Genomic DNA, 15,618 nt, shown 5'->3' on the forward strand with positions numbered 1-15,618 from the left:
AATGAGAGCAAGGGCGAAAAGTGAAGCCAGGAAGGGCAAGCAGATCCAGGATATGACTTGAGCACAGCCAGACCCCTAGAAAGCATGGGCAAGGAACCATTAGAAAAGGCAGTCAAGGAAGATAAGAGGGTATTTGCCTAACTCCCAGTCACAAGCAGCCAGCAAGGCAGTACTTGAAAGTCAAGTTGAAGAACAGCTAGACAGCAAGGCCCAACTTGGTCCTGGAGGAGAGTCAATCACAAGAGAATTATAACACAATGAACTACAAAAGAACCTTCAGGCCTCACACGAACTACAGTAGACCCTTGGGCATCAGAGCGAGTGGGAGGACACAAAGTAGAGGAATCCCATGCAAGTTCTGGTGGCAAAACCTAGGCTACAAGCCACAAGGGAGCAATTAACATAAGTGGCATTAACACCAGTGGGCCTTAAACACTTGGGGCGGCAGTTCAGCAGTTGAGGGTGATGTAGAGCAACTGCAGGCAGAAGGTTAATGAAACAGGGCCAAGGCACTGCAATGCAGGTGGCACCACAGGAGCAGCTGAAGCTTGCACAGGCACTGGGAAAGGGTACACTGGAGTTGAACAAACAGGCAGAGAAGCCAGAGCCATTAAGTGCCCCAAACCACCCAAAGCCAGGGGAATAAAGGATTTAAAAGTGGATGGTAAATACTGTAAACAAGAGCAATCAAAGGTTACAATGTCAAGAACACAGCACTAACAAAGGTCAAGGGATTGGGCAGGAAGTCAAAAGAACATAGAAGCAATGGAAGAGCCAGGATGACAATGTGCTGCAAGGCTTAACAACTTTGCAAACACAAGTACATTTGAGACCTACCTTTCTATTCCAAGAAATGTATCTGCTTTTAGAAATTACAGCTGATTACTGTAGGATTAACCCCGTATGTTGTCTCAGTTCCTGTAAGAAAGCACTTCTGCTCCATGTAACTACAGAAGTTTGGGATTACTTTTCAGTACTAGCCATAATCCCATAATCATTTGGGATAAAGTGTCTGTGTAAATTTCTCATTAACCAGAATGAAATACCTAAAAATTCTCAGTACTGTACCTCTAACATGGAAATTAAAATCCAGTGTACACAAGAATAAAACTTTACAAAACATTGCAGTAGTCATGCTATACAAAGTGACAATGAAAAAAATTATTCTAGACCACTTTATTTAAGAAATCAGAAATGGAATGTAGTAGAAAAATACTCCACATATGGATGATAATTCAATAACAAACATTTTCATATAATAAATCAAGCCCAAACAATACTGCTAAACTGTACATACATTTGATTTTAAAATGTCAAATGCCTGGATAAAAAGTGTTACTTTTGTGCTTCAAATAAAGCTGGAACAAATTACACCTTTCTCTTTAAAAGACAACAAAAATCTCAACTTTTCACTGTTATTCTATAGAAACTCTCTTCTCTGGAAGTCATCTATATATCACAGAAATTTAAATTAAAAAATCAAAATGAGCAATATTTTCATCACTCTTAAAACCAGTACTCTCTTGTTTATAATGTTTGCATTTCTATTCCAAGGAAAAACAATGTCTCAAGTCTTAGATCATAATAGTGAAAGCCACTTCTTCAATGTGCAAGGTAATTTGAACAATTCCAAAGATGCCCTAAGATATGGAAAATTTTCCTGACAACACTGCACATCAAGAAAATGAGTACCTGTGAACTTAAAAATATTTGGTGCTATTGGTTTACCATACTTTTTACCCCCAATGAAAGAACATGCAACACATAATTATCCAAATCTGAAGACCCCCAACAGTCCACACACCTCACAGGTTGTGGAAAAAAGGGGGAAAAATAATAAGCTGGTCCAAAAGAATCCTTCCATCAAATGAACACTATCAATGAACTGTACTAGCTAGGTCACACCAGCTTCATTTCTGTCACAATCTATCACTTATCACAGACACAATATTCCAGAGAACTTCTCAGAAATTCCCCTATTAAGTTGCAAATTTCTATCTATTATGGTCTGATCATTATTATTATTATTATTATTTTACTATTATTATTATTATTGTTATTATTATTATTATAGTTTAATCAGACCACTGAGATAACTGCCACGGTCTTAATGTTGATATTCTCTCTCTAGACAGAGCAACCTTTTTAAAGACAACTTGACCAGCACAGATCTGTAGTTAACATTGCTAACCAGAGCTTGAAATCTTTAAAAAAATTTAAATTTTCATAAAATTGATTATTTGGATACTTACCTACTGTTAAAGATAAACTATCTCCTCACCTATTGACACAGAGATATAAGCTATTTTTAACAGTAGGTAAGATTCATCTAAAAAAATTTTATGTTCAGACTCCTTAAAACTGAATTGTTTTTTAGTATCATCCCAACTGAAACCCCCTGAACAGAAACACAAGAGAAAGGATTCAGTTTCAGAAAAAATGGGCCAATATTTCTTAGAACACCTCCTTTTTCATTGTGTGGACTTTTTAATACCTCTCAAAAAAGCATCAATCACTTAAAAATATATAAAAAATACACTTGCAATCAAGTACCTTCAAGTTAGCAAGAAAGCTTGAAGCAAAACTTAAAACACCTTCATACCCAGTTTAAAAAATAGTAAGTCTTTTATAAAATCTATAAAGGTCTTTACAGCCACATACAACAAAAAGCTGTCCTAAAAAATAAAAAAAAATAAATAAATTCCTTCTTGTTAACATACCGTACAAATTATTACTGCATTTCCTAATATTTAAAACTATGATGAAACATATTGCTATCATCTCATAGTTCTATGTTTCTTAGGAATTTTACCTAACTTTTGCAAAATCATGCAGTTTCCTCAAGCTAAAATACCTTGCAATCTAAATTTAAAAATCATATTGAATATGTCATGAATTTTGCATGCCCTTGATAATAAATATAATATTGGAAGACTACTTGTTGATCAAAATAATGTAATATCCTAGCAAAATTAATATATTCAATCCTGTATAATCAAGCAATTCAACAAGCAGTGTTTTAGAGAAAATATCTTGCAACAAATGATACCTCATTTACAACCAGTGAAATACATTTTGTGTGACCTACCTACATTTTCTATCCCACAGCCTATTTCCCTAAGGCTTTTTATCTCAACTTTAATTTAAAAAACAAAGTGATCACCAAAGCAAATCATTTTACTAGAAATGAAAAATTAAAATTTCTTATGAATAATCAGAGGAACATTATTTAACTACAAAAAAAAAGGCAACCTCTGACAGATAAATTACTGAAGAATAAGCATTGATTTAATATAGGAAAAAACAGATCTAGAATTATTTACAATAAATAATAAGAGTAAAGAATGAATAACTTCTTAGATTTTAACACAGTAATAAATATTCAGTGCATTTATTAAGTATGGTACAAAAACCTCATCATATAGCAGGGAGATACTTGAATGACCCAGCAACTAATATTTACATAAAACACTATTCAAATTCTTCCCTTGACACTGAGAATTTTTCCTCTTAAAGAAAAACTTTACAGCCTTTTTAAGAATTATAATATAAACGGCCAAGTACGCTGGTACAAAGCAACGATCCAGTGTTTAGTTAATACTCATGAATGAGAATCTTGGATGCTGAAGTACCATTAAGTAGTGAAATTTCTATCCAATATCAAACATAATTCAACACTACAACACACAATCCCATTCACACCTTACCACACTTATGGGCTGCCATAAGGCAAGAGCCCAGAATGGTATATGGCCAGCTTTCATTTATAAGATGATAAAAGTCTTTTCTAAGTAGATCTAAGCAGAGAAAATTATCTCAACATGGTATAAATGGGATTAATCTCTAGAATATATGAAATACAAATGAAAATTTTTTTAAATTCAAGGCAGTAGTTGAGAGCAAAAACAAACTTTTATGACCAGACTGAAACAAATCCCATGTGATTTTGGCTATCTGGAGGGTGTCTGTCAAATATAACTCCAATTAAATTAATTTTTCTTTTACAGAACATTTATATCTAAATAATCCAGGTGAAAAATTTCAACACCTTATCTGGAATAAATGTGCAATGCTATAAAATGGAAAAGACTACTAACTTCCTTCTCCTTCCTTATACAATCTTTTCTGGCACTAAGCTAGCAAGCTTTTACTCTGTAATACTGATATAAGTTATCACTGGTCACTTGTAACAAAAACAAAATTTCAAAACTACTAGACCAGAAACTGATGGTGACAGTATCTTGTAAACCAGAATAACTATATACAGTAATTCAGTTACAATTCTAAAACAACACAAAAACAAGAGATGTTTTAAAACCTGAGCCGTGAAAAGAGTGATGGATACAACAGATAAAATTCTGTCAATAAATGACAGACTACAATCTTCAAGAACATTAAACGTATTTGTGAAATGGGTTAATCTAGATCATCATCACCAGCACACAACACTTTAGCAAAAAACGTCCTTGATCTAGAAAATTAATAAACTAACACTTAGAATCCAATTAGCACTAAGTTCACTCAACACTTCTGCATCATTAAAAAAAATTAAGCTTCCAGAGGAACTAGAAAACCACATCTATTCAAATAAGTCAACAGCTTAAGATTAAAGTCATCAGATATCTATGTAACCAATAATCAAGTGAAATGCAAACAGGCAGCTGGGGATTTCTGAGGTGAAGCACTAATTAGATTACCATGGGATAGTACTGAAAACTAAAAAAAAATGTGACAACACTCTTCAAAAGATACATCAGCTGGCAAAGAAAATTACAACATGAGACATCAACACTTAAATCCAAGAGATCCAATACACTTCTCCTTTGCAATATATCACCCCTGCTAATGAGAAATGGAGATTAATAAAAATGCTTGTTGTCAAGGGAGACAAAGGTCAAGTATATAAAAAATGTAGACTTAACAAATGCACTGTTGTTAAAAAGTCCTGCTATATCACTACAATAAGTACCAATATTCTGAATTAACAAAAAAAAAAAAATCTAAATATCTTTGTATAAAAACCATGTCACATTCGAAAGAATATTACCAAATATAAAATTCAAATTTTTTTAATTCCTTCTCAACTCTGTTTTCCTAATTCAAACTTTTTGAATATTTCTGAAGCAGTAAAGATGAATGAGTCTATAATCCCTGCCACAGTGAAAGTTCCTCCAATGATTGCACAAATCTGTTGAGAAAAAGCATGGCATTAGATTATAACATCAGTCGTACAGACACAGAACTCTATATGCTGCATAACCCATTTGAAAATTAAGATAATAATCTCTAACCATAATTATGCAAGGGAGAGACCAAGACCGGTAACAAGATGAAACCTACAACAGCTCCCACAAGAAAATTAATCATACATTAAATACTATTTGGGGATACAACATCTGAAATATGAAAGGGAAGAGCAAAACCTTCAACTCTTACAGAAACAGTGACACTGAAAGAAATGAATGAAAACTTTATAGACATAAGAAAAGCCATTAATAAAAAATTTTGTTACAAGGACAGTACTTGTTTGAGCTGTAGAAGTAATAACAAAAACATAGGATTACAGTCCTTGTTTGAGCTTCAATAAAGAAGAAAAAGGTGACCAAAAACATCAAGTATGACTAACTATATACAATAAGATATTTTTTGTCCTTATGAAATACATAAATAAACCATAAGAAATACTGTATCATTCTGATTCTAGGTGTTTATGATTGAGAACCAAGTACTGTACTTATATCCCTGCACAGTTTATATAACAGTAATAATTAATAATAATAAAGCAGTCAGGCAGTACTGGAGAGGTTCCATTCTACCCATCATTCTTGGGAAAAAGACTAATAAGAGTATAACTCACTGTGAAGGATCCCACCAACCAGGTTAAGGCAAAACAGTAATGAAAATACAGCATATAAAATAATATGTTAATACAAAAACCTAACGAACTTGAGATTTGTTTTAGCCTACACATTTGCAACATGAACTGGGCAGATGCTAAATGCGGAGCACTTCCTTCAAGACCCCATGTTTGGAGAGTTTCTTCAGGCAACTACAGTATATCACCACCTCCAACAACATGTGACAGAGGGTCTCTCTGAAATCCTGCCACTTGTGCCTTTCCTTGTTTTATTTTCCACATATCTCTCATCTCAAGCCTCCCATCCCATAATTCTCATCCAAGTAGGTCTGATCTTCCAATTCTTGTGGTGCCCACTGGAGCCTAGCTAACACTGTCACATACTATCCACCAACGGATTGCGCAAACAACAGGTACAAGTGCTCTTCTCCCTTTCCTCATTATCTCATCTACATATGGAATTTCTGCACCCTTATGGTTTAATTTCTATCTTTATCCTTCTACCTGACTCTTCTAAAAGTTTTATTCTAAAGTCATCAAAATTTTTCTTATTTTGATTTTATACCATGATTCATCTATGTACGAGAACACATATCATACTAAACTTGTGTATATGTCTACTTTCGTACGCAGTTCAAACATGACAAATTTTTTTAAGTAATTTGTATTTTTCCTAATATACACTTTCCTATGTCTATCACATTTCCAAAATTTCCTGGGCCTTCCTACAAGTCTTCATAACCCATGCATTCAGGACTCCCTGTTCATTCATGCTAACCATATTTCCAAACATTCTCAATCTTTGAGATCCAGCATAATTTCCAGCCAATGGACACCATACCCTCTACCACTCCCTTATTAGTACTGCAATCTTCCCACCACACTCTGGCTGTGATTCTCACCATTCTAAAGTCACATTTTTTCAAAATCTCCATCTTCCTTGTCATTGCCCATGTTTTGGCTGCATAAGACATGAGCACTAATGGAAAAAAATGGAGATTCTGAGATGCAACACTAGAATGTTAAGATCTGTGGTCAGAGGGCAGTAGGAATATTACAATCTACCAGCTTGATAATCAAGTCTGTCAAATAAAACTCTTCTTTGTGGAAACCAGTTCTCTATTCTGTTGACGTCTGAATACACATTATCTATGCCCACTTAGAATTACAAAACTGTTAGGTTGTTTTACAAATACCTTTATACACCTACACAGGCAGGTGGCTTTGTACTCAAATTTTTTTCTTTATAATTTTTTAAACTTGCACACTCCAGTAAATATAATAACCTTTTTTGAATACATTATAACTTCTTTGAATACACTGAGTTTGCTTTTTTTTGTTGGTTTCTGTCTGGTATCTATTTAGCATTTGGTTCTCTTTTCATGCTTAAACCCTAAACAGACTGCATCCTCTAGGTCTGGTAACAGGTTAAGTGTGGATCTAATCTTTTATTAAACTAGACAAGATGCAAAAGATCTAATCTTTTATCAAACTAGACAAGATGCAAAAGTAAGTCTAGCATTTCCATCTGCATAGACATTATGTTAAGACATGGGTCTATAACTGTTAACATTGCTTGGATCTTTGCACAGTTTTACTACTGGTATTATCATCATGTTTTGCCACTCTGGAAAATTTTTAAAAGGTGACAAAAAATTTAACAACGTATGATTAACACGAATGAATGAATCCTGAAATTTTGGTTACAATGCCAAGCACTGGGGCATTTTCAGCCATTCAATACTTAAGGTTCTTAAGGCAGTGAACAGAGGGAGGTGGAGTGGTTGGACAGCTAGTGAAATCCTTATTAATTTTTGGAGAAATTCTTAATCATTTCTGCTGGATTTTGGCAATTTTCTTTATTTGTTTAATGTTTGATAAGTTCAAAACATATGACTGGATTCTTTATAATATGACCTCTTTTACATTTAGCAAACAATTTACTGTAAAATTGTTGGAAAGTATCTATCTACATTGTGACAGATTTCTAGAAAATTGGGAAGACTGGTTTACTATTGTACGAAACTGTTGGCTTCATAAAGGCTTCCAGTAACTTTGTTACTAGCATCTCTAAATGGGTATCTGTAAACTACAAAATTTTCTTTAGCAGTTATAGGTGAAGTTTTAGAATTGATTTGTTGACTACTGTTATGAAATCAATAAAACTACAGGTAACATAATCATCTCAATTTTTAAAATGACGGCATGTCATATGAATCAGCAACTCTACTGTATCCAGCCCCATGATGTCCACAGTACAATATGAAACATCCCTTTTGCAAGTTAAAAGTTCCCAACAATCATCAGTCAATCACAGCAAAACACTTCTACTGCTGCAGCTAAGGAAAAGAAACAGTGTATGCAACAAGAAAACTAATGGCTACAATCAAATAAAATCATACTTACCGCAGTGATGAATGTATAAAATGGTTGCCTTTTCTCATGGTACTTCACAGTGATGGGAGTTAGATCATATCTAAACCAAACAGCAGGAACTACACGTCCTCCATGGCTGAATGAAATGTAACTCTAGAAAAAAAAGTATAGGAAAAATATTTAAGTAGCACTAAATTGGGCTATTAGGGCAAGACAAAAAAAAAAATGTCATTGTTACATTTTCAGTCTTCCACTTTCCTTTATTCAATTTGTTTTACTTCTGATGTTTTGAGAACTGACATAAAAAGTTAAAGAACTTTGGGTTAAGACTTATTGCCTTAAGGGTTTGACCTAATTTATCACGACATGTATATTGCTACCACACAAAAAGACAAAAATATTACAATTATACAGTTTAACCACAACAGCCAAACAATAAACATGAATCTTACTGCTACCACAAAATACATAGCAAATAAAATTATAATGATATAACAAAAAAACCTGAAAATCATAATTTCAATAACCTGCTGCTCCTGTTCAAAGATACTTGGTCTGAATACCCACAATTTTTATTCTGCTCAATAAAAGCATTAATATAATTCATAACTTGATAATGTTTCCATATGAAAAACTAAAATAGTCTAAGTATCAAGGTACAGGCAGTTCCCGGTTATCGGCGGGGTTCCGTTTCTGAGGGTGTGATGATAACCAAAAATCGCCGCTAACCGAAAATTGGCGATTTTCGGCGATTTTTGGGGGTTATTGGTGCTGAAAAGCACCCATTTTCGGTTATCAGCACCTCTGTTAGGTATGTATCAGCGCCAATACCCAATTATCGGCGCCAATAAGCGGAAATCAGCGATTTCGGCACCGATAAGCGGAAATCAGCGATTTCGGCACCGAAAATTGCCGATTTTCGTCACTAGACAAGCCCCACAAAACAGGATCACTGTTAACCGAGCCCGCCGTTAACCAGGGACTGCCTGTACAAGAAATCTGTTAAAATTTTCACTGGCCCAACACCAGGAAAGCCAATAACCTACTGATCTTCAAAACACCACCATTATCAGTGTTCAGGAAAGGATCCATGCACTAATCTGAAGTCAAGAAAATCCATAATCATTGTAATACAAGCATAACATAATCCATGACACATCATTTCAACAATTGTTTTAAAGACGAATCACTGGAAGAACAGGAAGGGGTGTGGGAAAAATCTAATACAGATGGTGAAGCAACTGGAACAGGCCTCTCAAAAGAAGGGGCAGCCTCAAAGAGAGGCTGAAAAGATGGAGACATAGAACCAACCAACAAGGCTGGTGTCTTCATCTTCCTCTTGTGCTGACCCTTCTCAGAGAACCTATTCCACTGATCCACTGACCAAGAATGACATTCTGAACAAGGTTTACTGACATTACATACATTTGCTCTGCAACTACTGCACTAAGAATGTAGATCTGTATTCATGGAGGCTACAAAGTGAGAACAAGGGAATCCTCCAACACCAGGGCACAACCTCTGAAGTTTATTGGAACCAAAGACAGAGCTAGCAAGGTTTTGGGTATCCATGATAAACATAACTCTTCCCCAAAAGCAAACGAAACCTTTACACCAAAACACAGAAAGAAAACACGGGCAAACAAAGAACCAGCTTTAGGGAGGAGAGAAAGAACAAGACGTCCTCACTCAAAGGCAATAAGAAGAATACAGTACTGATACGTCACAAGTCCCAGACTGGGTCAGTGGTTGTTCCACCTAACTCATGACAGAAGACAGAGGCCACCAATTCCTTGCATATACGACTCTATTGAATTTTTTACTGGTTCCAGCTGGTGCTAGAAGATTTATCTTAATGTTAAGACCCCAGGTTTGTTCCGTGTATGAAAAATCTTTTTTCTACAGTTCTGATGCTTGACTTTTTTCCTAGCTTGTATTCTAGATATTAGTATATCAAATTCTAACAGAAGAGTTTTATAGCACCATTTTAGTCAATGTTGTTGGGTATTACACCAATAATTCCTGGTAATCCTGGTTTGCTGTTCCATGTGTTATTTGAAAAACTTACCTTTGTCTGCTTTTGTGGTAACCTTTTGATCTCCTCCATGGTGCCCTTCCATGTGAAACAGAGCAGTGTGTAAGGGAACTATGGACAAATGCATCCAATACAGACCTTTTACACCTGCTGGTGCATTTGCTGGAACCATTAAGGCAGAAGCCCTGGATTGCAAGATTTTATACACAATGGTGGACGTCCAGGAAGCAGAGTGTACCTCTGACACTATGTATGCATGTAAAATGGAGAATGGAGTACTCTTCAAAAGTTCTTCTTAGTATTTCAAGGTCCTCTTCATTGTCTACTCTCATTGAGGTGTCATCTATATACCACTGACATTGGGATGGCAGAGCTCTTATTGAAACACTTTACTCAACAACAAGTTTATAGTTGATCGTGTCCTCACATGTATACATTATTCAGGATGTTCCATAGTCTTATCAATTAATACATAGGTAAAGAGGCTCTTAACATCATGAAACCTGTAAAGAAGAACTCTGAAGTTCCTGTAAGAAGTCAGTAAATGACTGGAGACCATACTTGTAAGAAGTAAGATGAGGTCACTGTAGGTTGGAGTCTGTAACTAGCATATAAAACGTCATACAGGTTTTCACTATACCTTTCATATATCCAGGATTAAAGTCACCCTTGGCAAGGGGAAGTCTGGGGGCATTTCTTGATGATGGATCCTGTTGAATATCCTGGGCAGGCTGCCATGCCAGTCATCCCAGTTGAGGATACAACAGCCAACTCATCAACTAGGGTATGAAGATCGCATTGCCTCCATTATTGCTTTGACCACTTACCTGATTTTTTGGAGACATTTCTCACCAAAACTATAAACAAGGGGCAGCAGCAGCGTATGCTTAAAATCACTTCATATACTGTGCAGTGCTTGGCATACAGCATTCAATTTTGAATTCATATATTAGAACTACTAGATATTTTTCATAATTTTAATCAACTTTTCATGCAATACCTGTTTACCAAAGGGACTTTGACTGAAAAGCTTCACATTTTTGCTGCTAGAGGCATGGTTACTAAGCGACAGCAATGGTCACTATATTGTTTGTCTCTGTACTCTTCTCAAATGTTTTCTCATGATCCACAAATATATAGTAAATTCCATACTCTTTGCAAGAGACTCATACTGTAGCTTCCTCATTGTAAAGACTGCTTCTTTTAATTTTTCCTGGCCTGAGGGCAATATAACAATCACTCAACAATTTTTCTCTACCTTTTCTCCAGCACCAATTCCAGTATTTTCAGTGTACTCAAGCACTCTTATTAAATTTCTCCAATGCAGTGCATCCTTTTTGCTTTGTATATCATTACTGAAGGTATTTTTCTATTCATCTGGTTCCCTCTCTCCCTTTCCCAGGTTTTCACATATTCAAGCATCCTCATGTATGACCAGCTCCTGCTGATCTTATTAAGCTGTTTGTTTTTCCAGATTTTCCTATGACTTTTCAGTTTTTAATCTTCCTAAGGGATTATCATCACCACATCCCCAGTTGGTAAAGCCGACTGCAGCAAGGCCAAGGGATTCAATACAGAAAGCAGCCCAAGTTCAGACAACACAGAGAAAAGAATACTTAAGGGAAATAAAGAAAATGGTAAAAAAATCAAAATATAAAATGAGAATTGTGTGCCAGCTCAACAAAATTGCATACCATATGAGCTCAATAAGTTCCACTGACTCAATCTCTTCAATATGTAATCTCTACTGGCCCCTGACATGACAACATTTGTTCATAATAATTTTCTTCATTAGAAGATTGTAAAAATACTGTCTCAATCTTTCCTGTATCTCCTTTTCAACTTTAATTTCACCTTTTATATACTGTAATTACAACAAGGCCAAAGAAGTTAAAGCTTCATACCAGGTGGTAAGTTTTCATGATCAGCTAATCACAACTTTGCTAGCTTTAGGCCAACAGTATAAGAACTTGATTATTCTGCCTTGACTAGCAATAATGAATCTGTAACGTCAATTTTTTTTAAAGAAAAATAAGATAACAACAAAAGTGCTGTGCCATACTGTAATTCAAATTTACCTGTTAGAAATAACCAAGGAGATTAAGCTGTAATGCTTCATTAGAACTATAATGTGCTTTCATTAGATATCCCTTTTATGAACACCAATGTAGAGGCAACAAAAGAACCATATATATCTGTAACTTCCATAATAAGTATAAAAAATAAGGAAAGTTACATATTCTACCCACAGCTTTGAGAAAGACAAAGAGATAACAAATATTAAGTATATATCTTCTAATTTAATCACCATGAAATCACAAAATGAAATGGATAAGACACTAAAATAAGTGTAGTGGTGTAAATACACTCAGGGCATTATCTATCAAGAAAATTCTCCAGATGAACATCTAACAAATTACTTTCTGCATATAGGACTACTACCCCAATGTTTCCAAGTATCACAAAGCCAGCAACAAAATTAGCCACTCCAAAGAAATCTAAGAATTAACCTTCATCTATATGTATGAAAAACAGGTTCTGACGTAGGAAAAGCCTATTTTTGGTAGTTGCTGTCAAGTCGTCAAGGAGTTACTCTTCCATGGTCTCCCAGAGCTTCATGGTGACCAGACTAATATCAAAGAATTCACTTTTAGCTGGTTTTGTAGCTGGGTTTGTGTCATAATGATAAACACTGTAACATGTGATGGAAAATGTAATGGACTCAAAGACAAGAGGGCATTTTCCCTTATCTTCAGCGAAGCTAACCCAGTTTTCCAACATCAAAACCTGCAAGAAGAAGAAGTGACTATTGTGCATGTGCGTCCGCCATGTTGTCTACACACGGACCGGCATGAGACCATGGAACCATTACTCTCTGCTGGTCAATGTAGGATGATCCCTTCCCCAAATTCCATGCCTTTTGTCAGGGAAGTGGGAGGGTTTTAAGACTAGACAGTGACTACCAAAACTAAGTTTTCATACATCGAAACCTGTTTTTTGACAGTGTAGTCACTTGTTTCATCCTCAAGGAGCTTTACAAAGAAATTGACAGGTGACAAAAAGCTTAAGCTCTCAAATTTTAATCCCAACAACCCAAAGAAAAAACATTTTTAGTCCAACTTCAAGCCACAAGTTTCAAGCCCCATTCTTTATTCTAAATACCCTTCAGGTTTTGGTAATAAAGAACAAGAAACTTAAGACACATTATGTTTTTAGGGTGAATACATGATATACATATATTACTAAGTCTTCTTAGGTGCTATATTCCTTCCATATGAGAACTTGGGAAACTGTAAATTTGCTACTACTCATAATAAAGTTATGTAATATGTATTGTAATGCAAACCAAATCATAAATGTACCGACAAGAAGAAAAGCTTCGATTCAACTTAAAAAAAAAAAAAGCAATAATGACAGACAAGTTCTAAACCTTGGTCATTAAGTTTAGCCAGGCTACTGCAAGCCATTACTGTAATTTACTAATTACATGAATTCATGAAACACTGCAGACCAAGAAAATACAATGGATACAGTTAAGCACCAAAGGCTACAACATAAATGCAAGAATAAAATGTGAAATGAATACTGAAGCATTATATTCTTACTTCAATAATCCTTTGGTTATAACAACAGGTTAATACTTTATATGGCAAAAGAAAGTGCAGATAAAAAAACTGTAATATTGAGATGAAAAAGGCTATACATTTCGAAATTAAAAATCTGAGTATCTGTCTACAAAATATTTAGGTTTAATGTAATTTTAACAATCAATTTTTATTATCACAAAGGGAAATAATAGGAAAATAATCAACACAAACACTAATTATACTATTCCTATGCTATTACTAAAAATAACTCAACAAAGCAAGGACGATTTTAATTATCTGAATGATTAAACTATCAAATATCAATGTTAGGTAGATCTTTCTCATTCAGCCACTCTGTGAATACGGTCATGTACTGTATAGCCTTTCATCCAAAGCAGATTAACAGAAAGCTAAAACAAGCAAATATGGGCAAGTGAAAAATAAAAAGATCACATATGCAAGTGTACAAGACACTGGCTACAAAATGTCTCTGCTTGAATGTTACCTTATAATCTGAATAAATGCACTACACATTTACTGACTGAACTCTGTCAAAATTTCCGGGTAGTAGAGTAAAACGTCATCAAGACTTCTCTGACAAAAGACTTCAATGTCTAAAATTTGGATGCTCTAAAGAATCTGTTATCAAGAAACAAACATGCTTAACAAATCTTGTCCTGTTTACAGGGTGCTGCACATAAAAATCTAATTTAAATCTTCATGAATGGAACTGCTCTTTTTTTAATGAATAAAATTAATAAACTCTGTTGAATTCAAACAAAAATTCAAAATTGTTCTTTCTTACAAACATGTTTTTTTTGAGCTTGCATCTGACAGCAAGCAGTGAATTTAGCAAAACATGAAGATACAGGAGGTGGTAACTGAAGTGCAAGTGGACATCCTCCTTAGTGGGAAATGTAAAATCATTCCATATAATAATGATCACTGATGGAGTGTTCAAATACAATAGAAACCCTATACTGTATCTCAGAACATAGAGCAAATAAATTCAGCATATATCAAAGATAAAAAGCAGTTTATCCAGATCAATAATTCAATATATTCTCATGGGTTATGCCAGAGAGACTACATTTTTTTTATTTTGAACTCTAATACCCTTTAATAGGTGTTAAAACTTCAGAGAATGGAAAATGTTTTAAAATGACTTAAGGAAAAATTATTTTTAAAATCATTTTCACAACAGATAAACTGCAAAATTATATCTTATCCATGTCTACAATGTCTCTCATCCAAATATATTAAACATTTTGGGCTAATGATTATGGAGATAATTTCTTTCTCATTCATTACAGTACCCCACAGAGCAGTAAAACTCAACAGTAAAATGACCATTTCATCACTTACTGACAGATGAAGGAACATGTGATTTAGAAGGTTTGTTCATGTAGGAATATGTTTACATACACAAAAATACATAAATTTTATTTCTATTGCACAGTTTAACACTCCTTGAAATAAAAGATATAAATTACACTCAACATTCACCAACCTAATGAGCATAATTTTGACCGAGTTACTTTCTGCACTATGCTTGTAATAAAGAAAACTAAACTTATTACATTACTTACTCTGTATGCATATGTGTACTGATATGAAATTGTCTGCTTTCCACTAAGGTCTTCATATATTGTGGGAACAATTTTCATCACATAATCATGGGACTCTAAAGCTGAAAAAACAAAAAATCATTATAAAGTCATCAAAAGAAAGCTTGGGAATATGGTTATTAATAATGATGGCGT

The 15,618-nt window shown here is 34.6% G+C and overlaps 1 protein-coding gene across 1 annotated transcript in view; it reads right to left on the reverse strand.

Annotated features, from left to right (window-relative positions):
- Positions 1-1,161: 1,161 nt before the first annotated feature.
- Positions 1,162-15,618, reverse strand: part of LOC136847746 (endoplasmic reticulum-Golgi intermediate compartment protein 1-like) — a 38,696-nt gene continuing 24,239 nt past the window's right edge. The window contains exons 6-8 of the mRNA XM_067119620.1: positions 15,445-15,545; positions 8,264-8,386; positions 1,162-5,188 (exon numbers count right to left, since the gene is read on the reverse strand). Coding sequence (XP_066975721.1) covers positions 5,081-5,188; positions 8,264-8,386; positions 15,445-15,545 — 332 coding nt within the window. The 3' untranslated portion in view covers positions 1,162-5,080. The remainder of the gene's footprint in view (positions 5,189-8,263; positions 8,387-15,444; positions 15,546-15,618) is intronic.

The sequence above is a fragment of the Macrobrachium rosenbergii genome, chromosome 17 (genome assembly GCF_040412425.1).
Source record: "Macrobrachium rosenbergii isolate ZJJX-2024 chromosome 17, ASM4041242v1, whole genome shotgun sequence".
Lineage (NCBI taxonomy): Eukaryota > Metazoa > Arthropoda > Malacostraca > Decapoda > Palaemonidae > Macrobrachium > Macrobrachium rosenbergii.